This window comes from Diplodia seriata (genome assembly GCF_021436955.1).
Source record: "Diplodia seriata strain FDS-637 chromosome Unknown scaffold_3, whole genome shotgun sequence".
NCBI lineage: Eukaryota > Fungi > Ascomycota > Dothideomycetes > Botryosphaeriales > Botryosphaeriaceae > Diplodia > Diplodia seriata.
In genome coordinates, this window is record NW_027117310.1 from 562,052 (window position 1) to 585,075 (window position 23,024).

Consider the following 23,024-nt stretch of genomic DNA (forward strand, 5'->3'; position numbering starts at 1 on the left):
CTCACTCGCCCACTCATTTCTGCTCCTCCTCAACACCCCACTCCGTCCTCCCCAACCTCACAATATCCTTCTGCGCCACCTCCCAAACCCCCTTCTCCCTCTTCCCCTCGGCACACTGCACGCCCGCCGCCACCGCCGCCCGCGCAATCACCTCTGCATCCTGCGCCCAGAAGTCCTTGAGGCCATTACCCACGCACCCCGCGAAACCCGCGACCTTCCGTAGGACGAACTCGGCGGGGCGCGCGTCGGCGCGCTCGCCGACGATCAGGCCCGGGCGCAGGATGACCGTGTGGTCGAAGCCCAGCGCGCGCACCGCCTCCTCCAGCTCGCCCTTCATCTTCGGGTACGCAAACGACGAGCCGCTGCTGGCGCCGGCCGTCGAGACCAGCACGTACGTCGACACGCCGGCATCCTTGGCCGCCCGCGCCAGCGCCAGGTTGAGGTCGTAGTCGATGAGGCGCTGGGCGGCGGCGTTGCCGGCTTGCGCGAGGGTGGTGCCCAAAGCCGAGAGGTACAGCGAAGGCGCGGGCGTGGCGCTGGCGATGAGCGTGGGCCAGAGCGCGGCGGCGTCTTGGTCCGGCGAGGGCGAGGCTGGGAGCGGGGAGAGTTTGTTGGAGGTGTGCGGGAGGGCGCGGCGGGTGAAGGCGGAGGTGTGGGCGATGGAGGGGTGGGAGAGGAGGGTGGTGAGGATGTTGGAGCCCTGTTGGAGGGTTGGGTTAGTGGTGGTTGCGGTGGTGTTGGGGAGGGGATCTGCGGAGGACGTACTACGAGGCCGGTGCTTCCGGCGAGCAAGGTGTTGATGTTGGACATGGTGGCGGTGTCGGTGGTGGAGAGAGGCTGTTGATTGTTTGGTAGGGCGGTGATCAAGTGGAGTGGTGTTTGGAGAGCTTGGGTTGGGTTTTCTGGCGGCTGCTGAAAGAGATAAATGTTCGCCGAGGTCCAGGCATCCCGCCGGTGACGAAAGACTTTCAGCAGATCGCGGACGAATTGTGGCGGAACGTCATTATTGCCGCTTTGGAAAAGCAATGGCGCAATTCCATCCGGTCAAAGGGTCCGCCTGGCCCGGGTTTAGCGCGGACTTTGGGGACAACGCATATCGCTGCCCCTCGATACAAAGGAATTCTCCTCGCAATTGTCGTCCTGCCTTTCTACGTGACGCTCAGGCTCGAAGCGTCTCACTTGCAGCGGCCGGGCTGAGCTGGTCCCTGCATGCGGGAGCTTAGGCCCAGGAGCTTGAACGCTGGCGGCCGCGTCAACGAGGACAACCACACGGCGATGAATACGACATCCTAAACCACCGCGGCGATGGACTGCCTCGTCCCGTCACTACAACACAATGTTACCACGCCGCTACACGCGCATCTCACGCCTGCCACGCACCCTGCTCTTCGACCTGCTCCCGGTCCTCCTGCTCTTCTACTCCCTAGTTGAAGTGCTCTCCGTGCGCCGCGCCCTCCAGGCCGTCGACCAAACCGCCGAACACGAGGCCGAAACCTACGAGAAAGGGGAAAAAATATTCATATCAAGCATACACCTGCATGACGAGCAACTGCTCCGCACACACTGGAACGACGCGCTGCTCTCGCTGGTCGAGGCGCTCGGTCCGTCCAACGTCTACGTGAGCATATACGAGAGCAACAGCCGCGACGACACCAAGGGGGCGCTGCGCGACCTCGACGCCGAGCTGGAACATGCCGGCGTCCGCACGACTGTCGTCCTGGACCCGTCGACCCGCGAGCAGGAACTCGAAGGCGACAAGCATGCCGAAGGCTGGATCACAACGCCGGCGGGCGAGAAGGAGAAGCGGCGCATCCCTTACTTGGCCCGGCTGCGCAACCGCACGCTGAAGCCGCTCGAGGAGCTCGAGAGCAAAGGCGAGCGCTTCGACCGCGTGCTCTTCCTCAATGACGTCGTATTTAACGTACGTCAAAAAAAAAAAAGAAAGCCTGCAAAAAAAGACAAACGAACCCGTATCCCTTAGACTAACCCCCGCAATTCTCCCCCGCAGGCCCGCGACATCCTCGCCCTCCTCCGCACCAACGCCGGCCACTACGCCGCGGCGTGCGCGCTCGACTTCCGGCACGCGCCCGCCTTCTACGACACGTTCGCGACGCGCGACCTCGACGGGCACGCGCCGCTGTCGACGCGGTTCCCGTACTTCCGCGCCGCGTCGTCGCGGCACGCGCTGACGCACCGCGGCCACGACCACAGCACGCACAGCAGCAGCAGCGACGCCGAGGGCACCGGCGTCCTCGCCGACGGCGCCGTGCCCGTCGCCAGCTGCTGGAACGGCGCGCTGGCCATGGACGCCGCGCCCTTCTACACCAAGCTGCGCCGCCTCGCCTTCCGCGCCCTGCCCGACGGCCTCGCCGCCGCCCACCTCGAGGCCAGCGAGTGCTGCCTCGTCCACGCCGACAACCCCTACTCGCCCGGCCGCGGCGTCTTCGTCAACCCCGGCGTGCGCGTCGGTTACACCGCCGAGGCGTACGCGGCCGTGAATCCCGGCGACGGCCGCCTGTGGCTGTCGGCTTGGGACATCTTCTACGGCATGTGGGAGAACCGTGCGCTGCGGTTGATGGCGTGGGGGCTGGACAGGGAGGAGGTGGTGGTCGGGACACGCGTCGGGTTGTGGGAGAAGGATTTCAGGAGGACCGAGCCTGGCGCGTTCTGCGCCGTCGACGAGATGCAGGTTCTGAGGAACGATGGGTGGGCGCATGTCTGATGGGGCTCTCGGACGTGCTGGTTTCTTGTTCAAGTGGTACATATTTCGGAGATTCTGGGCGATGGTTTTGGGGTGCTGAGGGCTGCCGCTGGGTTTGTTGTTCCCGCTCTACACAGTTTGAAGGCTTCCTGCTTGCGTGCGTGTTAGATATTCGGAGTATGCGGAGCTGCTAGTTCGGCTCCTTGAATTACCTACGTGAGAGCGAATAAGGCAATAGCGTATCATTATGACGACCATACTGGAACGCTTGCAATGTTTTGGCCACACACATGATATACAAGCAGTGGAAATCAATGTCTGGATGCATTTGTACAATTTTAAACCTCGCATCCAAGCAATGTCTTCTCGTGGGAACTATCAGTCGCAATTCTTTGCAAAAGATGGCTTGAGTCTCTAACAGGAAGATTTGGAGCTCGACTTTTGTCCGGCACCCCGTCCCAGGGTACCTCCGTCACCAAGCGAGAGCGCCGCCCACTATAAGTAGACTCGACTGCAATTGCCCACCAGACTCTTCAACTCGCAGCTGCCCATCAACGATGGAAACCTCCAGTCAAGTTCGCCGTCCAGGCTCACCTGAGCTAGGCCAGACAACACCACCCCCGCCATCGTATGCACTTGCAACACCGCCCCCGCCGTCATACTCTTTCGGTATGGCGCCCCCACCAAGACGAAACGCTACTCCGCTCAGCATCCTAGACGCACATGGAAAAAATCAAGAAGAGCTACAGCCCAACCGCGATCCCGAGATCCAACGACGTGCGTTACTCTTCTCTAACTTCATCCATTTCTAAGTACTAACTTACTATAGCCCTCGCTCGTTCGCGTCCAACGATCCTTCAAAAAATCACAGTCGCGGCCTGGATGATTGCTCTCTTCACCACCGGTATAGTTTTTATCTCATTCGCCTTCATTAAAATTCCAGGACAACCCCTGTCCAGAGGTGGTCGAATCGCCTATGCCATCCTCGTCGGATGGTCTCACACAGCCCTAACGAATTACATCTATTACATCCTCGAAAGCCACGGTCTCCAGGACTGGTCGCACTTGGTCTACCTTTTTACCGGGCCATGTCTCGCTATATTCTTTTCGAACATGGAAATAGACTATGCCCTCGCCAACGCCTAATCACAGCAAGAGTTCGGGCGTGCTGGTTTCTCATTCAAGGGATACATGTTTAGAGATTCTAGAAAGCAATGTCTTCTCGTGCGAACTATCAGTCGCAACTCTTACCCATTTAAAACTAGTATTTACGTCCAGACCTTGGATTCAACTACCCATGAAAAAATGCACTGATGGATGCGGGCGGCCAATTTATTTTGTCACCCGCTGTGGCATGGCGGGTGATAGAAGATTTGAGCCTACGCATCTATCTTGAAAGATATTCCACACTTTCTACGGAGGTAGTCGAATACAAGATCCAGACGTAAACAAATTTTAATGCGTATATTTACGTCCGGATCTTGTCTTTGACTATCCAAGTAGATGGAACTGCGCTGACATGGCCTCCCTCGGCGGCGTAGTGCAGCAGCGTGGGCTCAAGGTTGCGCTGCAAGACGGACTTCAGCCTCCTCTCCCTCTCCCTCTCCGGCCCGTCGTCCCGCGGCTGCAGCCCACATCTGCCCCGTTCGAAATCTCGGCGCTCAGCCTGGTCCTGACTTTTTGGAGGGACGACATCCCGGTGTTGGTCGTTGAAAGTCCATTTTTAGAGGGATGTGCGCAAAGTGGATTTCACAAGGCGTCCGGCCAAGCTTTTGAACTTTCCCCTCACGATGCATCAACGGAGCAAATTGCCCTTCTGCTGCATCACATGTGACGCTTAGGTAGTGCCTTGTCTACGGTCTCGGATCATCATCAGCCCATCTTGACTCGTTGCTGTGTTTTGATGCGTTGGCGCGTTGAACGACGGCTCCCCCACATGATGGACACTGGAGAGGGCGACTATGGGATAGTTTCAAACTACTAGTGCCCCTTTCCGATACTTCATCCTTGAGCCCCTCTTAGTAATTTGATCTCTCGGAGTAAGATCACCTTGTTGGTCTGGGGAGAGTTCGCAAACCCACAAGGCTTTGCTCGAAATGGCAACAAACGGGCGAACCGGGAAGTTATGAAGCGAACGCAATAGATGGGTATAACATTTGCCTCGGTAAGTTCGTCAGAGGTGTGCTCAGCAATTAATCCCTCCTCCCAGAATTGGTAGTAGCAGTCAAACTTCCCCCCCGCTCGCCGGAGTTAGTGAGCGTCCCTAATGACCGTTCGCCTCCGCAGATAGCCGGCAATCATATAAAAGCAAACCCCAGACCCCCCACAAAAACAACAACAACAACCGCACTCAATCGCTTGCACCCATTCTCCAGTTTTCCAACTTCCATCGTTGGCAGATCCATCGATTTTTGGACCATTGGCGCCGTCTTCCACCTCCTCTCCCTCTCCCTCTCCCTCTCTCTTTCTCTCTTCCTCTACCTTGGCTGCCCCGGCTGCTGTACACCACCCCCGGACGCTGACGAGGCGCCGGTGCTGTAGGCACCGGACCATTTGCCCGCCATGGCCGTCTTCTTCGCCTTGTCGATGTTGTACGCCCGGTAGAACCAGAAGCCGGCGCCGCACAGCGCGACGATGATGACGGCGATGACCACACCGGCAATGATTGCTACGCCCATGGTTTGAAAGTGCAAAGGGTGATCCTTTTTGTTCTTGGTTGTTCGCCTGTTCCCGCGTCAATAAGGGGGGAAGGGCCGTGCTGCAAGGGCACGTTTCGTTCTCTCACCTCTTATTCTCGCGTGGAGTGGAAAAGGAAGAAAATCAACGGAAGGAGGGAGGAACTTCGTCACGAGGATCTTTCGGGACGGTCAAGAGCGTGGGTATCTTTGAGTGTGTTTTGTGGAGAAGGCGGGAATGGTTGCAACTCTCCCTTTTCTTTTTTCTCGCCGACGGCGGAGAGCGCGATTCACATTGGGCGGCAGGTCCCTCGTTTTTGTCCTCTTCACTTGATTGCGTTTGCCGCTTGACTCTCGTGCCGCGTCGGCTTCCCGCCCGTCCACACGTCGCTCCACGAGCACAGCACGCCTTACATGGGCCCGGCCTGGGTAAACAACGGAATGAACGGCAGGGGGGGCCACCATCCCGTCGGCAATCGTGCTCGACGGTTTTCCGCGCGCGCGCCGCGAGTCAGGAGAACGCAATTGGGCGAATGAACGTCGGGCGTTTTTGCGTGCGTGCAGAAGCTTATCAGAAAAGCAGTCAATCCGCACAATATTTCCGACGAGCAGCCTCCCGAAATGAGCAATGAGCCCCGGCCCGCGAGAGCCTGTGCGTCGGGGAAAGGATGGAATCTCGGGGCGAGCCTTTTCATTCGATGATGAGTGAACGTTGGCCCGGAGCATGCCACGAGGCAGACGCGTGCCAACGGGCGCTCCACTGCCACTTTCGTGGGGATCGTCAGGGCCGTGCGGGTGGTTTGGGTTGCAGGGCCAGAAGGCAGCCCTACCCACCGCCTCTCTCCGTCTGGCCGGAGTCGGCACCGGGTCGAAGAGGTATGGCTTGGCGGCATTCCATGCGCGAAAGGGGCGCTATCGGAGGAAAAGTATGAGGAGCTGACCGGTGCAGAGTCGTAGGGGCCCGTCTCCCTCATACGAGGAGCAAGGGGCTGATGACGCTGGTATTTGAGATACTGTAGGAGATGACTCGTGCGAGCCTGGAAATGAGGAGCGGGCCGGCAAAGGAATCAAGCGTACGCGAAAGCATCACGGCAGGAGTGGATGGGTTTGCTGCGAAGGAGGGAGCAGAGGCGCCGATCTGGATGTCACGGTCAAGGGAGGAAAGAATTGCCGGTGTTGATCGAGGACCCTGAAAGAGGCAGTGAGTGGTAAAATGAGGCTGCAACGTTCGCGCCCAAGCCTCGAGCGCCAGCTGAGTTTGCGAGGAGGTGTGGAGATGGAGAGAGGTCGTCGACGAGAAAGAGCCGATGTGCCACTAGTTAGCGCCAGCGACGGCTCCGGCCCGGCCAGCAAACGGCGCGCTGCTGTCGACCCCACCGTGCTGAGATCCGATCCTCCCCGCATTCTTGTGCTGCTGATCAAAGAACCAGACAACCGAGCAAGCTACACGCCATGAGCCGTCTTGGAAGCCGATAAGTTCCTACAGACTTCGGTGTGCTTTCTGGTTTAAAATAAGGACATAATCGTTGCCATTATTCGCTTCATCGCTTCACTTACGAAACCCACCATTAAACAAGATCAATATAGGTAGATAGGATGGAATCTGATTCAGCACGCAGTCGTCTCGGCCACACGAGCACTTACCAAGCCCAGATCTAATCCCCTGAACCTATTTTCAGCAACCCTCAGCCACAAACCCAGCCAACCCTCACGGCCCGGGCTTCAACCCATCCTCATCCGCAAACACCGCCACCCTCTCCCTACCTTCCCCATCCACCCATGCCCTAAACATCCCTCCGCAATTCAAATCATACCCAACCCAACTCCTCACCAACCTCCCCTCTCCACCACCCTCACTAGCCTCCCCCAGTGATCCTTCCGGCCCATCGTCCACCACTAACTCAATCCCAATAATCCCCCCCTGTCCCTCCCCAGTTACACCCCACCGATCCCCCGCACTCCGCTGCAACTCTCCACCGGGTCCCGCTACCCACGCCAAACCGTCGCGTAGAGATTTGGATGATGATGATGATGAGAAACGCGGTATTGCGGCGGCGGTACGCGCTGCACAGACTTGAAGGAAGGAGTCGCCGTTGCCAGTGCCAGACATGCCGACGGCGTGGCGAAGGCGGCGGGGAGGGCGGGGTTTCTCGTCTGTGGGGGAAGGAACATCGCTCATGCTAGATAGGGAAGGAAGGCAATCGGAAAGTAGGCTGGTGACTTCGCCGCGGGAGAGCTTGTCGATGGGCGAGCGTGCAGCGGCAGCGGCGACAGAGGGGTGATAGGACATTCTGGGGGTGATGGCGGAAGACGACTCCTCCACGTCGTCCTCGATCCATTCCTCAGCCCAGTAACCCGCGCCAAATGTCGGCGTGTCGCCGATGCGGCCGGGCAGCTTGTTGGTGAGGCCGCCGGTGGAAGTAGCAGCGCAAATGGTGCCAAAGCGGTCGAGCACGACGGCGCCGACGGTGCCCTGCGGGAGGTACTCTTTGCCGTCCCAGGATGGATCGTTCCCGTCGCCCAAATCCTCATCCGACGCCTCGACGCCGTCCCTCCCCGCCGCCCTCTTCTCGCGTTTCAGTCCCTTGACGTGCTCATCCCACCTCTTCTGCGTAAAGAAGTACTCGGGCTCCACAATCTCCAGACCCCATCCCCGCGCCAACCCCTCCACATACTCCCCGCTCAACTGCACATGCCCCTGCGCCCCACCACCACCACCACGACCAACCCCTCCCTCTCCCCCCTCCCCCGACCGCACCAAAATCTCCTTCGCCAACTTAATCGGATTCTTCACATGACTCAACAACATGCATCCGGCGCCCCTCTTCCGATAAGGACCTCCACCTCTCGACGACGAAGACACCATGACGGACGCCTCCAGCTCGTTCGTGCCGGCGCGGGTGAAGACGGCGCCGCGGCCGGCGTTGAACAGCGGGTCGTCCTCGAACAGCGAGACGGCGTGCACGGCGACGTCGAGGGCGGTGGCGTCGGGCGCGGCCAGCCGCGCGCGGGCGAGCGTCAGGATGCGGCGCAGCGAGGCGCGGTAGCCGGCGTACGAGTCCGCCGGCATGTTGGCCCGCGAGATGTTGCCGGCGCCGCCGTGGATGATGATGCGGGGTGTGATGCCTGACGTGGTGGGTTTTGAGGGTGCCATTTTGGTGGGGAGGGTGGTGGTTTGATGGATGTCTTTGAGAGAGAGAGAGAGAGGGACGGAGGGCTGGAGAAGCGGACGGGATGGATGGGAGGTGTTGAGGAATTTGATGATGTGATGGGGTGGATGGAAGCACTTGACTTCGTAAAGTGGGGGGTGAGCAGTGAACAGCTGTGATCTATTCAAAGACCTTGCCGGCGGAAGAATGTCTTGTTGAAATAGGAGGATGCGGTTAAAGAGAAAAAAAATGGATAAGGCGGTTGTCTGAAGACAGTAGTCAATGGTCGGGTATGTATAGCGATACGCCTATCTCTACCCGGAGTTGTGCGTGAGACGGGCAGACGTGTCGCGGGGCAGGCACGGCACGGGAAAGCGCTCGTCTTTCGCGTCGCACCTTCTCTTCTAACCGCGACAGCAGACGTCATTCCATCCCTCATCATCATCGCATGTCACCAAGGATTACTTACACACCGCGCTGAGGTTTGTATGTCCGCATTAACGCGATACCCAAACAGGCTCGAAATGAACGCAATTGCCGCCAATCGTCGCTTGTTGGCATCTCCGCCTCCCGGGATACACAGCTGCGCATCCACTCGGCAACGAAGAACGACTTGAAGTCACTCATGAGGAGGGAAAGGGAGTGGCAAGCCAGGTGCCGATAACATCCTCTAGCGGAAAGGCCGCAGCTCGCCGTCGGCCAAATTCCTACGCGAGGTGCGGCTACACGAATAATGCGCTGACGCGTTTCATTCTGTCAACACTCGCAGTACGTTCGCCTGTCTCCGCCCCATGCTTCCCCGGCGTTTCGAAGAGTTGAGGGGAAGGATGACCTGGAGCAGGGATTCTCTCTTTCAATTTGTCGTTTTTTATTTTTATCTGGACGATCGAAGAGATACCTTAACACAAAGAACACGCTGACTACTGGGGAACGCTCAAAGCTTAGGCGCAGATCCCTCCCCCAAACCCACTTCTCTCAGGTCCTTAACACGCTCACCAGGCCGGGAATCATCATGACCCCATGGCCGGTTGTGCCATCTCCATTCCGGCTTGAGGCCCCTCTCTTTTCCTTCCAATGCATCAGCAATGTAGCTTCCAATGATTGGGAGGAACTTGAATCCGTGGCCCGAGTCTCCGGTAGCAAGCAAGAATTCCTTGGCTGGGTATTTCGGGTGGTAGTCGAACAGGAAGTGGCGGTCGGCCGTGTCCTGCAAGCCTGTCAGGCGACACACCCGAGTCATGAACAAAGCTACTTACCGTGCACCAGCAGATGGATGCGCCATGGATCTTCCTGCCGGAAAATTGAGGAATCACTGCATCTATCAACTTCTTGATCCCATCCATGGCTTCCTGCGGAATGCCTTCGCCCGGATGCTCGCTGGCATAGTATGGTATCGAGTACTTGATGGTCTTCTTGCCATCATTATACTCGCCAGCACGGTACTGGTATCCCTGGAATTCGTTACAGATCTTGATCCAACGCGTCTCCGGGTCAGGCTCGAAGAAGAAACCAAGCTCTCGATTGTCGACCACCGGGCAGTTCTTGAACTGGGCGAGCTCCTCGTCCGTCACTTCGATGTGGCCAAGCGTCCAGCACTTGGACCAGAGATGCGGTGCCAGTTCGGGAAGTACGCCTGGGGAGGCGGCTCCGGTACAGAGTATGTACTTGGACGCCGTGTGAACCTTGCCGGATGCAACTCTCACGCCCTTTACCTTTCCGTTTTCTTCTTCGATACCGACCATTTGTCCGTCGGGCCCACCAATGAATTTCACACCCATCTTCGTGGCCTTTTAGGAGCGTCAATCAATACGAATCTCGGATGCGGGGTAAGTTGCACGGCTCACCTCACCGCCGACCTTCTCCAGTGCTTTTCTTGCATGGGCCCATCCGGCCTGCGGATTCCAGAAGCCTTTCCACTCATCAATGCCTTTGGCAGCTGCGAGTTGCGGCACGTGCTTCACAATGTCTTTCTTGGTCTCGACGAACTCGACGCCTTTTGCCTGGCCTCGGTCGACGAGATTCTGGTAGGCTTGGCGGAGGCGTTTGGCGGCCTCGGGGTCTCCGCTTGTGGTGACAAGCCAGCCTTGGCGCAAAGCTTAGCAAGACTGCGGATGCTTGGACAGCTGCACTCACCCGTCTCGTGGAAGATGTCGTCGAACAAGGGCTGCCTCCAGGCCTGGATGGCCTCAATGGCTGCCGAACAGGTTAGCGGCGAAGTGCCGGCTGGGGAAGGGTCCGAGCTTGACGCACCCATGTCCGAGTACAGCGGCTCGTCATACTCGGTGCGGATGATCTTGTTCAGATCGTAGGCGGCGCTGTCGACGGAGGGGAAGGGATTCTTGTCGATGCAGGTGACGTTGGAGTAGCCCCTCTTGGCCAAGTGGTAGGCGGTCGAGGCGCCAAAGGTGCCGCTATCAAGCGCAGGTCAGCGCTCAGGGCTCAGGCACGTGCCGGCCGGGGGATTTCTGTGTCACGGATTTACCTGCCGATGATAAGAATGGGAGCGTCCATTATTCGTTGCGGCTGAAAGCGCGCTCGACCGGCGAGGCTGGACTTGCGGACTTCTTATGTGGCGACGAGCGGCGGGCGATGGCACGACATTTGGCGGCTCGCTTGGACCTTCTTCGCGTGGACCTGCACCTGGCCAACCCCACGCGACTCGGCTTCCTCAACTCCAACCCCCGCAATCAATTTAGCCTTTGAGATAACCAGATAGGACTACGAATCCGACGCTCCCCGAATCCTGTCAAGCCGTATATATAAGAGAAGCCCATGGAGCTGCTCCCCTTCCCCCTCATGCAGTTCAAGCCAACCACTGCTGCACCATGACTTCCCACGAGCCAAAGGCCGCCGTGGCTAAGGATATCGAGACCACCAACACCAGTCCGCCGTCTGACGACTACGTCTCCGACACGAAGGAGCCTGAGGTCGGCACCACCACCGTTCTCTCTGGTTCCAACCCCATGACCGACGCCGAATTCGCCACCGCTGGCGCCATAGAAAACATCGACAAGGAGTACACCATCGACTCGGACAACTCGCCCTGCGCCGAGGTTCGCGCAAATGTTCCCAATACCGACGACCACCATTTGCCCATCAACACCCTGCGCATGTGGGTGTTGGGTCTCGTCTTCACCATTGCGAGTCATACCCTTGGTCCCGCCATGACGTGAGTAATGCGCTGACTGTAAGATGCAGGTTGGCTCTGGCATCAACCAATTCTTCTCTATGCGCTACCCGAGTGTGACCATCACCTCTCTCGTCGCCCAACTGGTCTCATACCCGCTGGGCTGCGCCGTGGCCAAGGCTCTCCCCATCAAGACAGTGCGCGTTTTCGGCTACCCGCTTGTCATCAACCCGGATCATCACTTCAACATTAAGGAGCACGCGGTCATTACCATCATGTCCAATCTGAGCTTTGGAACCTCCTGGGTATGTGTACTGCTGAACTGTGTTGATCTGAACTGACCATTTATTGTTACAGGCGACCGACATCATTCAGGCACAGAAGGCCTTCTACCACACCGACGCTGCCGTTGGCTATCAGTTCCTGCTGGGCTTGTCCATGCAGCTGTTTGGTCTCGGTTTGGCTGGTCTTTGCTACCGTTTCATCGTCGAGCCGCCGCAGATGATCTGGCCGTCCACCCTTGCCAACGCCGCGCTCTTCGAGACGTTGCACAGCCGTGCCAACCCCCTCGCTGATGGTTGGACTATCTCCCGGTATCGCTTCTTCCTATATGTCTTTGTCGGAGGATTCTGCTGGTACTGGTTCCCCGGTTTTATCTTTACCGGCCTCAGCACCTTCGCCTTCATCTGTTGGGCCGCACCGAACAACAAGGTCCTGAACAACCTGTTCGGCATGTCCACCGGCCTCGGCTATCTGCCGACTACTTTCGACTGGAGTCAAGTCGCCTACAACGGCTCGCCCTTGGTCGTCCCCTTCTGGGCTCAGGCGAACGTGTTCAGCGGTTGGCTATTCCACTTCGCCCTCGTGGCCCCCATCCTTTACTACACGAACACCTGGTGGACCAGCTATCTGCCACTGTCTGGGTCTGACTCGTACGACAACACTGGCCAGGTCTACAATGTGACCAAGATTGTGGACGCACGGGGCAACTTCCTGCAAGAGCAGTATGAAGCCTATTCGCCCATTTTCATGCCTGCAACTTTCGCCCTGAGCTACGGGCTCTCCTTTGCGGTCATGGCTTGTCTGCCCGTCCACATCTTCCTGTACTTCTGGCGCGACATGTGGAACGCGGTCAGAGGTGACAGAAAGAAAGATGTTCATGCACGGCTGCTCATGAGATACAAGGACGTGCCATGGTGGTGGTTTGGAATCATCACGGTAAGCCCCGGGAGTGTTCAATATATCATGGCATAGACTAATCTGTCCCAGCTTATCGTTCTCGCCGTCAGCATCATTTGCATGGAAGTCTACCACACGGAGATGCCTGTCTGGGGCGTCCTCGTCGCTTTTGGCATGGCCATGGTGTACATCATCCCCGTTGGCACTGTCTACGCCGTTGCAAACCTCAACGCCAACGTCTTGACCGTGCTTGGCGAGATCATCTCGGGCTACTTGCTTCCCGGCAAGCCCATCGTTATGCTTATTTTCAAGGTACATCATCCGAGCTCACCTGGCCGCCCTCACGCACTGACACCCCGTGACCAATAGTTTTACGCCTACACTGCCCTCAGCCAAGCCATGAACTATTGTTCCGACATGAAACTCGGGCTCTACATGAAGATTCCCAAGCGGACTCTCTTCGTCGCGCAGCTAACGGCCTGCATCATGGGCTCTCTCACCCAAAGTTCGTCACCTCCCTCCTTGACTCTCCGCAGCACGAAAAAAAAAAAAAAAAAAAAACTAACAGCCAACGCAGACGCCGTCCTCCTCTGGATGCTCGGCAACATCAAAGGCATCTGCGACTCGGACCAACCCAACGGCTACACCTGCCCGCAAGGCCGCGTCAACTTCACCTCGTCCATCATCTGGGGCGCCATCGGCCCCGCGCGGCTGTACAGCATCGGCAAGATCTACTCGGGGCTCCTGCACTACTTCTGGATCGGCGCCCTCCTCCCCGTCCTGACGTACCTCCTTAAGAAGAAGTTTCCGACCCGCCGCTGGCTCGCCGCCATCCACTGGCCGCTGTTCTTCGCCGGCACCGGCAACCTGCCGCCCGCCACGGGCATCAACTACACCACGGCGTTCGCCGTCAGCTTCGTCTTCAACAAGTGGATCAGGGGCCGCTGGCCGCACTGGTGGGCCAAGTACAATTACGTGCTCAGCGCGGCGCTGGATAGCGGCGTCGCGGTCAGCGCCATCATCATCTTTTTCACCGTCATCTTCCCCGGCGCCGCGTTCGAGTGGTGGGGCAACACGGTGAGTGGGACGACGGTCGATGGCAAGGGGACGCCGTGGAAGGATGTGCCCGCGAGTGGGACGTTCGGGCCGAGTAAGTGGTAGTGATGGGAAGAAGGACGAGGTTGGTGGGAATTTCTGGTGAGGTGGACGTGGCTGCGGTTTTATGTGTATCATGTTTAGCTTATATGCAGGGTGAAGATACCCAGTGTTGATACTTGATGATGGCTTGTGTCTTTGTTCGTTCCTGATGATGCGCGGCTTGCCATATGCGTGTATTGATGAGTGATTTCTGAGGATCCGGCTCACGTATGACAAGGAGCCCCGCAGCGCACGGAGAAAGAGTAAATATTCATGTCGTTGCGTGAACTTTCTCAGGCAAGTGAGCGCCCATCAGCTTCAATTGGCCTCAGACTGGGTGTCGAAGCCCGGAATCACACCGGCGAGCTTTTTATACCGCACCAGTATCTGCCACAAGCACATCTACCCGTGCCCAGCAAAAGGAGTCACACGAACGTAGCACCGACGTCATCATTTGACTTCTTCTTCTCACCCTCCTGCTTCCCTCCGGCGACGCCTATAAACGGACCCCGCCACCACCCTCTTGTCTTCCAACACCAACTCCTCGAGTGAGTGGGAATCAAGCTACGGGATACTTCAAGACCCACTGGCAGCCTTTCCAGCGCTGGAGCGACTATACTTTTCTCTCCTGGGGATTTGCTTCCGATTTGTTACCACCCCCACGACATCTCTTGCGATGGCTTGGGGTTCTTCACTAATACGGACTCGCGGTAGACTGCAGCATTTTTGCACGGTCGTGATTCTCAGCATTCTCGGTCCATGATGAAAGTATCTCTTGTTCCGGGAAAGTCGAGAGACGCCTCGGGAAGTGAGACGCTCGAATGGGCTCGTGACACCCCATACGAAGGGAACTTCCAAAGCCAAATCTCCTCCGCGAGTGTTTCTCATGTAGTCGTCACTAATTCTTATGTGCGAATCCAAACTCAATCACTCATGGTGCTTGAGGAGTTGGAGATGGAACTAAGCGGGCCATGTCGTTGGATTATATATCTTCTGATGACCCGTTCAGTGGCGAAAAGCTGCAGCTGTGTCTGTTGGACCCTTCCACGCTACAGCTGACAAAGGCAGGATTGGTGAGCGTGCTCCTCCACGCCTGACATATTGCACACGCGATAGTGTGTGCAGGCTCACGCATGTGACTGGTGTCTTCTGCCACAGGTAACTGTGACGACAGGGCTTGGGATTATAAAAGGGACACGGTGCACTGAAAACATAGTGAAATGTCTCTATGGCACACTCGAAAATATCTCAGTGTATCATTAGAGAATACCATAAAGGATCACACTTTGTGTGTGAGAGTCTCTCGGAGATAGCACAGGTAATATAGACTCAGCAGGTCACAACCAATGGATACAGTGACAAATGGTGATGATGATCAGCATCATCAAGGCTACAGGATGAAGTCCAATGCTTCGCCCACTTGATACTCTCCAACGCTAACAACAAAAGGTAGTCGAATAGCGAATCCAGAGAATCAAGTCCACGCCATAGATTAGCATACTGCTATCTGTGTTTTCCGAGTATTCCAAGAAGACCGCGCGGCTCAGCTCTCCGGGCTGCTTCGCGGGACTACAAGAAACGAGAGGTCGGCGTGGAATAAGTGGAAGGCTTTTGTATCAACCCGGAAGAGAGGGCCCGTGTTGAACAGAGCCTTTGCGAGACATTTCATGCTATGTTGGCACCACAGCGAGTAGCATCCCACCTGTTCCTGTCATACGGAGATGTTACACCCTATCCATCTTAGTGTCCTATCTGGGAGTGTTCATAAAGATCAAAGGCGCTCTTTCGGATATTTCTTTTGTATCAACGTAAGAAGTGTAGCATCCTCCGTGGGACACCAAAAAAAAAAAAACCTGTTTGGGCAATCAGCCGCACCGCCACTTGCATTCGGAATCATGAAGCTGCTCTCCATAAAGTCTGATCTTTTCACAAACGTGGATTCGTGTGGTCTGATATCCACGACGCAAGCAGACGGGGTCAACGAAATAAGACGCCTTTTGACTTGAAAGATTGACTTGTTGACTAGCAATATCCCCTTCCGATAAATCTTCTGTGCTTTGAAAAGTGCGAATCTTGACCATCATAAACCCCCGCCCTGAGAGAGTTGCAGTCCGTCAAGCTATATGTGTACATGCAAATCTACCTGATTGAACGCCATGCCCGTTGCCAACTCCGTAGAAAATTTTGTCTAGCCTGCCCCGGATATGCCCCGCGCATTGGCGCAGACGCGACTGCGGATCATGAAGAATGAAGCTCAAGGATATTAGTAACCGAGTAACGCCGCGAATGTCGAGCCAGTTGTGACGCTCAGACTGTCGAAATAAAGCAAGTGTGTCAATAAATAGTGAGTTGCGAGGTCGTAAATCGTCTCGTTATACGTTGCAACGCATCGTATTTCCGTAAAGCGCATCATCGGCGTAAGGCGTTGGCTCCCTCTTTACCTCGATCTCGAGCATGGTGCTCGAACCGATGCGGGAGATCATGAAGCTGCGGAGAAGGGAACCGCTGATGATGATGATGTATATGAGAGCAACGGCAGTGGCAATGCCTGTAGCGTAGGTAACCAGATGTAGGGCCCACGGTGTGATGACCAAATGTGTTGAGCTTAGGAAGCTGAAGAGGCTGGTAATAGGCGCAAAGCCTATCATACTAACAACGCCGATGCCCGATGCTGCAGCCGCCGCGAGGATCAAGCTGGCGCGACTGAGAAGAATGACGAAGATTGCGAGACCCACGTAAGTCGCAATGGTATTCCCGAGACCACCAAACGTCATTTCGGCGATCTTGTGGGACTGCTCTTCGATGAGGTCATGCTGACTTGCAAGGTTTGTCTCAATGGTCAGTTGGTTCTTCATAATGCGGCTTTGGGTCTTTCGCAGATTGTCAGTAATACGTCCAAACGTGTAGCACGGGCCGAACAACATACCTCTTGGAATGTCTGCTGGTCTTCTAAAGCCTGCTGTTGTGTGTTCAAGTAATGAACCTAAGCACGTTAGTGTCACTTCTTTGCCCCAACTTCTGTACTAAACGTACCACTGCTGCCTCCACGCCTTGGAGACGCTGCGCAAGAGCGTGGACTGTGACATCTCGGACATTTTCAAGTGAAGCCTGGACGTCCGAGGCAAGAATTTGGTTATCCTTCAACGCAAGGTCCTGCGTTGCGCTTCGTTCTTTATCGCGAAGAACAGTATCCTGATGGAGCTTCTCTAGTGTCGTCAGAGCTCGTTCCAGCTCATCATTGGCGACTTTGATGTTCTGTTTCAAGTTAGTAGCATTCATATGTGGGTAGAGTGAAGGACTTACGCCACTCAGATTTTGAGTTTCCTCGGTCGCGGTCTTCAGTGAACGACTGAAAACAGCAAGCAGTGTTCCAGTAGCGGAGTCAACTTTGCCCACCAACCGGGCAACAAAGCTGTCTGCTTGAGCCAATGCAGCTTCGTTGCGTGCAAATATGTCGCGTTGGAATTGCTGGACTATTTCGGTAAACCTCTGATGCTGTGCAAGACGGTCTTCTGTTTCCTGTACGGCGCGCGAGAGCACTTCGGAGACCTTGGCCTGGGATTGAAAAGCCTGCTGTAGTTTCTGGAGGTGCTCCTCTATTTTCAAATTAGGTACAGATGGGAATCACACAACAAAAGGCAAACCAAAAATAGAATAAAAAATCGACCGTATGCAATACTTACCATTCTCCACGGCTCCACGGCTTGCTTGGCAGATGACAATGGCATTAGTTTGGGCATTGCTGAAGCTCGTCCAACGTTGTGCTTGGTCAAAAAGTGTATCAACGCATTGTCTCAGTTGACGAGGCGTGAACTCCGGGTAACAGGCACGCTTGGGTTCGTCCTGGCTAGGAATGTTCTTCCGGAAGAAACCTTTGGTGTTGATTCTGGGACAGGCCTTACGGGATGGAGCGAATGGTGTGCATTCCCTGGGAATGCCAGACTTGATACCCTGGAGCTCACAAACGGCCAGTCTGGCAGCATACTCCTGCCTCACCTGGTCGAGGGGGTTTTCCAGTGGCCGGGTAGTGTCCTGGTCTGGAACGGAGTTGAACGTGTGGCACGAGTCGAGCAGAGTTGAAGTAGCTAGTTGATGGCAAGCAGGTGCAGATTCCATCTCTCGAATATGTCGCCTGGCCATTTCAAAGACACGAGCCTCATGAAATGGAGCACGGCGGAGCATGGAGCTCAAATCATTGTGAGGGCGGGTGTCCAAGGGCTCATGAAGAGACGCTACTTCAACCTGATACGATGCACCTCCGCGAACGGGGTACGGGAAGATGCCGGAGACCAGGAGGGCATGGGTTAAAATGTTGACCAAGAGATTGCGGAGCATGTTACGTTCCAGTAGGCGGTGATGTCTGAGAGCGACTGCAGTGAGGTGCTGCGAGTAGGTGTGAGGTGAGGCGTCAGATGCAGATTCAACTGGAGTAAGTGGATGAGTAGGACCGCAGCCTTCAATTCGCAAGATGTTGGATCCGGCGTCGAAGCGTGCGAGGCGGTCAATGCCAAAAGAACGCCGCGTCGAGAGCAGCGACGGCGTGTTGTAGCTGTCGTTGGAGCTCGAGCGCGTTGAAGTGCGGTCAATGGTCTTCCATACGTCAATTGGCCTGATGTGAGAGGTGGTCACCTTCACGATCTCGGGCGCGTGCAGCTGCTGGAGTTTTGAGGTCAGATGGACAGAAGTCGCGTACGGAGAAGGAAGGTGCAGACTCGACGCGTCATGGGGTGAACGCGATTGTGGCACGGTGCACGTGATGTCGGCAAAGTGTCGGCCGATCCTCCGATGAGTGGCAGGCAAGAACCAAAGCATCGCAGCGGCGTACGACTACGCGGCAGACACCCGACATGTTCTCCACCGCAAGACGGCGCTGCCTGCAGGGCGCAAGCGCAACCTTCAAGCCCTCCGCCTCAAAACTGTCACTCGTTCACGCCGCCGCACCCTCGCCGTCCCACGCTTGCCGCGCTTTCAGCACCTCGAACGTACGCCAGTCGAAAATCGGTCGCGCACCATTGTCGGTACCTCCGGAAGTCCAATTCGAAATCATTCAGCCACCCAAGACAAGGAGCGGCAAGATATCAAGCCGAAATGTGCAGGGTGCTACTGTTCGTGTGAAGGGTCCGCTGGGGGAGATGTCGTACACCGTCCCGCCATTTGTGGAAATCGTGCGCGAGACGCCTACTGCGCAGCCCATAGTGAAGGTTCTGGATCAGGAGGAAAAACAGCAGCGCGAGATGTGGGGTACGTGCTTCAATGGCATTGCTTGAAGATCGAGTACGGGACTAACAACGCTGACTTAGGCACGGTCCGCGCGTACCTTCAAAATCACATTCTCGGCGTGTCCGAAGGCCACAATGCAATTCTGCGCCTTGTTGGTGTTGGTTACCGTGCCACAATCGAGACGACTGCAACCACTGTTGAGTCCGAATACGAGGGCCAACAATTCGTCAACCTCAAGGTCGGCTTCTCACATCCAGTCGAATTGGGGATTCCGAAGGGCTTGAAGGCAAGCACACCGCAGCCGACCCGCTTATTATTAGAGGGCGTAGACAGAGAGGCCGTTATGTCATTTGCGGCTAAGATCAGGGCATGGAGGGTTCCTGAGCCGTACAAAGGCAAGGGCATCTTCGTCAACGATGAAGACATCAAACTCAAGTCGAAGAAGATCAAATAGACTATGGCGTGGGTGGCACGATTTGTTGGGAGCTGTACAGCAATTGTACTTTTATTTTTACACAGGGCATCTTTGGCACTTCTAGTTTAGCCAAAAAAGCCGGGCTCTATCCTAGCACATATACAAGACTTAAACTTGCTTAAGCAGCCTTCGCCGCAAGAACCTCCTTCACAACGTTCAAAACCTTCTCGTGAACGGCCTTCGGTGCGGCGACGACACCCGAGTTGTCCCTAAGAGTCCTGCCAATGCTGAAGTCGAGTCTCTTGCCATTGGCGTCAGTGACCGAACCGCCGGCCTCCCGAACAATGAGATCACCCGCCGCGTGATCCCAGATCTTCTCCTCGTAACCCTTCTTCACCGGCAGACGGAGGTAGATGTCACCAGCACCGCGGGCAATAGAAGCGTACTTCGCCTGAGAGTCCATGCGGACACTGTCCTTGGTGATGCCAAGCTTCTGAGCAATCTGGGCCTGGTCGCCGTGCGAGGAGTGGCCTGCTTCGACACTTTCGCAGAAAGTGGCCTGAGTGATGTCCGTGATCGGCTTCATGGAGATGGGACGGCTGTGCTGGAGAGAGCCCTCGCTCAGAGGGCGGGAGACTGCGCCCTGGCCCTCAATGGCGCTGAAGAGGACGCCACGACCCTCGCCCTTCTGGTCCTCGCCGATGCCAGCATCAAGGGGGGCCGCGTCATCAACGGGCAGGTTCGGGCAGCCAAGGACACCAACCTTGACCTGGCCGTCGACCATCAGGGCAAGGCAGACAGCGTACTGGCCGCCTCTCAGGAAGCCCTTGGTGCCGTCAATGGGGTCCAATGCCCAGATCCTGCCCTTGGCACCACCGGCGCTCCGACCGAGGTCAATGGAATCGCACATGGCAGTGTCGCTGGTCAGAGGACCGCCCAGCAGCTTCTCGGAAGCGTCGTCACCGAGCTTCGACTTCTGAACCAATTCCCAGATCTGCGAGCGAAGCTCGTTGTTCTCCCTGAGCTCGGTGGCCTCCTCCTCGCCGACAATCTCGTCGTCCGGGAAGTTCGCGTGGATGGCGGAGATGATGAGCGCCTGGGCACCGAAGTCGCCAATGGTGACGGGGGACTTGTCGTCCTTGGAGACGGTGCCCTTGGCCTTCTCCTGGAAGACGCGCTTGGTGAGGAGGACAGCGCGCTGAACGGCGAGCTCAGCGACCTGGAGCTCTTTGGCGTAAGACATGGTGGCGTTGGTGAATGGTGCAGGTTTGAGGATTTGGGTGGTCAGATGGCGGGAGAAAAGAGTGAGGCGTGAAGAGAAGACGGCAAGAGTACTCAGCGCCAGGATGAAAGCAGAGAAGAGGAAAAGGTACGGGTGGTGCAGTCCCCTCATTTACTGGCCGGTTTCTTAGTGGGGCAGATGCTGGAGCTGACGCGGGCAGGCACGCCGCCCCGACCGTGGCCGCCCGCCTTGAAACCGCCGATTCGCCGATCGACGCCGTCAACAAGCCTGCCAGGCACCGTCAGTTGCTGTCATCTTTGCGACAGTAAAACGCTCGAATTCTCTCTGGCAGCCGGTGGTTCTCGCCAAGCCAGCGTCCGGTCGAAGGCGCACGTCCTTTCCCGCCGATATCGACAAAGCGGCGCCTGCGCCCAGTGTCGGCCAGCGTACGGGTCGCCTAGCAACCCGCAACCCTAAGAGGTGCTGCGTAGATCAGCTTCCACCAGCATCCCCCCAGCTCCAGCCATGACCGCGCTCACCACGTCAAAGCGGAAGTTCAACAAAATCTTGGAGAACATCAGCGCCAGCTCCTCCACTACCAGCCTGGCCTCCCTTTCGAAGAAGAATGCTTCAGCCATGTCCGTCGCCGCAGTCCAGAACGAGCCTCCCTCAAAGCGCAACCGCAAGTCCCTGAGCGGCGACTCGCTCACCTCCGTCGAAGGCGACCGGCCCGACACCGCTGCCAGCGCATCCTCTCAATTCAACCCGTCGGCGAGCAGCCTGTCTTTGGCCCAACGCGCGAGGAGCATACGTATGATCAAGAAGGACAAAGAGAAGGAGAGCACCGAGCCCAAGAAGGCCCCCAACTACACACCATGGAGTCACGAGCACTTCGTTGAGCGCATGAAGAGTTTTTCCGATGTGATGCGCTGGGGACCGAAGCCGGACAAACTGAACGAGGTCGAGTGGGCTAAGAGGGGTTGGGTCTGCGAGAACCTCAATACTGTTGCATGCAAGGGAGGCTGCGAAAAGAGGCTTGTCATCAAGTTGGAGCCTAAGGAGAAGGACAATGAGAAGAAAGACACCGAAGGGGGCGGCTTGGAGGACAGGCTGGAAGAGCTGCTGGCCGGAGACTTGGATGAAGCTCTCGTTGACCGGTACGCCAAGCTCATGGTCGAGGGCCACGATGAAGGCTGTTTGTGGCGGAAGGCCGGATGCAAAGGTATGTTGCCCACTAAAATGATGGAAGCTATACTAATTGCCAAACTCCAACAGAGGACATCTACCATGTGCCCATGGCCAGCTACGAGGACCACGTCAAGCCCGGGCTGATCGAGCGTCACAAATCTCTGCTGAACATTCGATACAAATTGCCACCCCTTGAGAATCTCAAGTACCCTGGCACGAACCCTGAGAGGCTCGAGAAGGCGTTGCCGGAAGAGCTCACTCAGCCTCTCTCATCCGAGAACTTCGAGGCTGCAGCACCATCCGACAGCACCGATCAGAAGGACATCGAAAAACGCACCCAGCTTTTTGCTCTCTATGGTTGGTACGGTGAAGACCGTGGAAAGTACTCAATAGCCTTCTGTCATGAGTGTCACCAGCGCGTTGGGCTTTGGATGTATTTGGGTGAAGACCTCAAGCTCGATCTTGTCGAGACCCATCGTGTCCATTGCCCATGGCTCAATCCAGACTCTCAAGGCGGCCGGCCGATTTGGGAACAGCTGCAAAAGCGCTTGCTTAACCGTATCCGGGAGACGGCCAGCTCCATCTACACCACCCAATCGTCCGAACCGCACGATATTGGAGATATTAGACCACCCAGCTCTGCTGCTGATTCCGAGAAAACAGACAAGACGAGGATGAATAGGCTGAAGAAAGCGATGAAATCGTTTGGTGGAAGGAGAAAGAAGTAAGGGTTTGAAGGGTGCCGCCTTACTTCACGTTATCCACACATTTCTGGTTCATCAAAGGTACTTCTTACTCGGGTCTTGTAGTGCCTTCAACCAAGCCGGCAGGGCGAGCATGGCCTCAGAAAGCAATCAATCCGTGTGGAATACTGGGGTTTGACCTTCATGTAATTTATCAAGCGTATGAGATACCCGGGGGGCGCTTAATGAAAATTGTATCGATGCAACGAACAGCCCCGTATCCTTGTGAGTTTCAAAATCCACATGCATCTTGTCGACCTATAGACTG

General features: G+C 56.5%; 9 protein-coding genes across 9 annotated transcripts; 4 read left to right on the plus strand and 5 right to left on the minus strand.

Annotated features, from left to right (window-relative positions):
• Positions 1-13: 13 nt before the first annotated feature.
• On the minus strand, positions 14-810 carry FMP52 (Protein fmp52, mitochondrial; the record flags this gene model as incomplete). The annotated part of the gene is made up of 2 exons (XM_066774393.1): positions 14-700; positions 766-810. The coding sequence occupies 2 exons, from the start codon at positions 808-810 to the stop codon at positions 14-16; spliced, it is 732 nt and encodes a 243-aa protein (XP_066634512.1).
• Positions 811-1,336: 526 nt separating this feature from the next.
• On the plus strand, positions 1,337-2,722 carry SLS55_002914 (uncharacterized protein; the record flags this gene model as incomplete). Its single annotated transcript, XM_066774394.1, has 2 exons — positions 1,337-1,921; positions 2,009-2,722. 2 exons carry the CDS (start codon positions 1,337-1,339, stop codon positions 2,720-2,722), a joined length of 1,299 nt encoding a protein of 432 aa, XP_066634513.1.
• Positions 2,723-7,084: 4,362 nt separating this feature from the next.
• SLS55_002915 (uncharacterized protein) lies at positions 7,085-8,952 on the minus strand (the record flags this gene model as incomplete). The annotated part of the gene is made up of 2 exons (XM_066774395.1): positions 7,085-8,705; positions 8,948-8,952. The coding sequence occupies 2 exons, from the start codon at positions 8,950-8,952 to the stop codon at positions 7,085-7,087; spliced, it is 1,626 nt and encodes a 541-aa protein (XP_066634514.1).
• A 507-nt stretch (positions 8,953-9,459) lies between these two features.
• SLS55_002916 (uncharacterized protein) lies at positions 9,460-11,036 on the minus strand (the record flags this gene model as incomplete). Its single annotated transcript, XM_066774396.1, has 6 exons — positions 9,460-9,732; positions 9,782-10,312; positions 10,370-10,608; positions 10,659-10,718; positions 10,776-10,936; positions 11,008-11,036. The coding sequence occupies 6 exons, from the start codon at positions 11,034-11,036 to the stop codon at positions 9,460-9,462; spliced, it is 1,293 nt and encodes a 430-aa protein (XP_066634515.1).
• Positions 11,037-11,350: 314 nt separating this feature from the next.
• On the plus strand, positions 11,351-13,992 carry SLS55_002917 (uncharacterized protein; the record flags this gene model as incomplete). The annotated part of the gene is made up of 6 exons (XM_066774397.1): positions 11,351-11,694; positions 11,768-11,957; positions 12,010-12,870; positions 12,922-13,143; positions 13,201-13,336; positions 13,409-13,992. The coding sequence occupies 6 exons, from the start codon at positions 11,351-11,353 to the stop codon at positions 13,990-13,992; spliced, it is 2,337 nt and encodes a 778-aa protein (XP_066634516.1).
• Positions 13,993-16,340: 2,348 nt separating this feature from the next.
• SLS55_002918 (uncharacterized protein) lies at positions 16,341-17,696 on the minus strand (the record flags this gene model as incomplete). Its single annotated transcript, XM_066774398.1, has 5 exons — positions 16,341-16,838; positions 16,895-16,951; positions 17,002-17,223; positions 17,272-17,523; positions 17,652-17,696. The coding sequence occupies 5 exons, from the start codon at positions 17,694-17,696 to the stop codon at positions 16,341-16,343; spliced, it is 1,074 nt and encodes a 357-aa protein (XP_066634517.1).
• Positions 17,697-18,815: 1,119 nt separating this feature from the next.
• MRPL6 (mitochondrial 54S ribosomal protein uL6m) lies at positions 18,816-19,642 on the plus strand (the record flags this gene model as incomplete). Its single annotated transcript, XM_066774399.1, has 3 exons — positions 18,816-18,886; positions 18,941-19,209; positions 19,269-19,642. 3 exons carry the CDS (start codon positions 18,816-18,818, stop codon positions 19,640-19,642), a joined length of 714 nt encoding a protein of 237 aa, XP_066634518.1.
• Positions 19,643-19,781: 139 nt separating this feature from the next.
• Positions 19,782-20,846, minus strand: MET22 (3'(2'),5'-bisphosphate nucleotidase; the record flags this gene model as incomplete). The annotated part of the gene is made up of 1 exon (XM_066774400.1): positions 19,782-20,846. The coding sequence occupies one exon, from the start codon at positions 20,844-20,846 to the stop codon at positions 19,782-19,784; it is 1,065 nt and encodes a 354-aa protein (XP_066634519.1).
• Positions 20,847-21,350: 504 nt separating this feature from the next.
• SLS55_002921 (uncharacterized protein) lies at positions 21,351-22,741 on the plus strand (the record flags this gene model as incomplete). The annotated part of the gene is made up of 2 exons (XM_066774401.1): positions 21,351-22,047; positions 22,101-22,741. The coding sequence occupies 2 exons, from the start codon at positions 21,351-21,353 to the stop codon at positions 22,739-22,741; spliced, it is 1,338 nt and encodes a 445-aa protein (XP_066634520.1).
• Between the last annotated feature and the right edge of the window lie 283 nt (positions 22,742-23,024).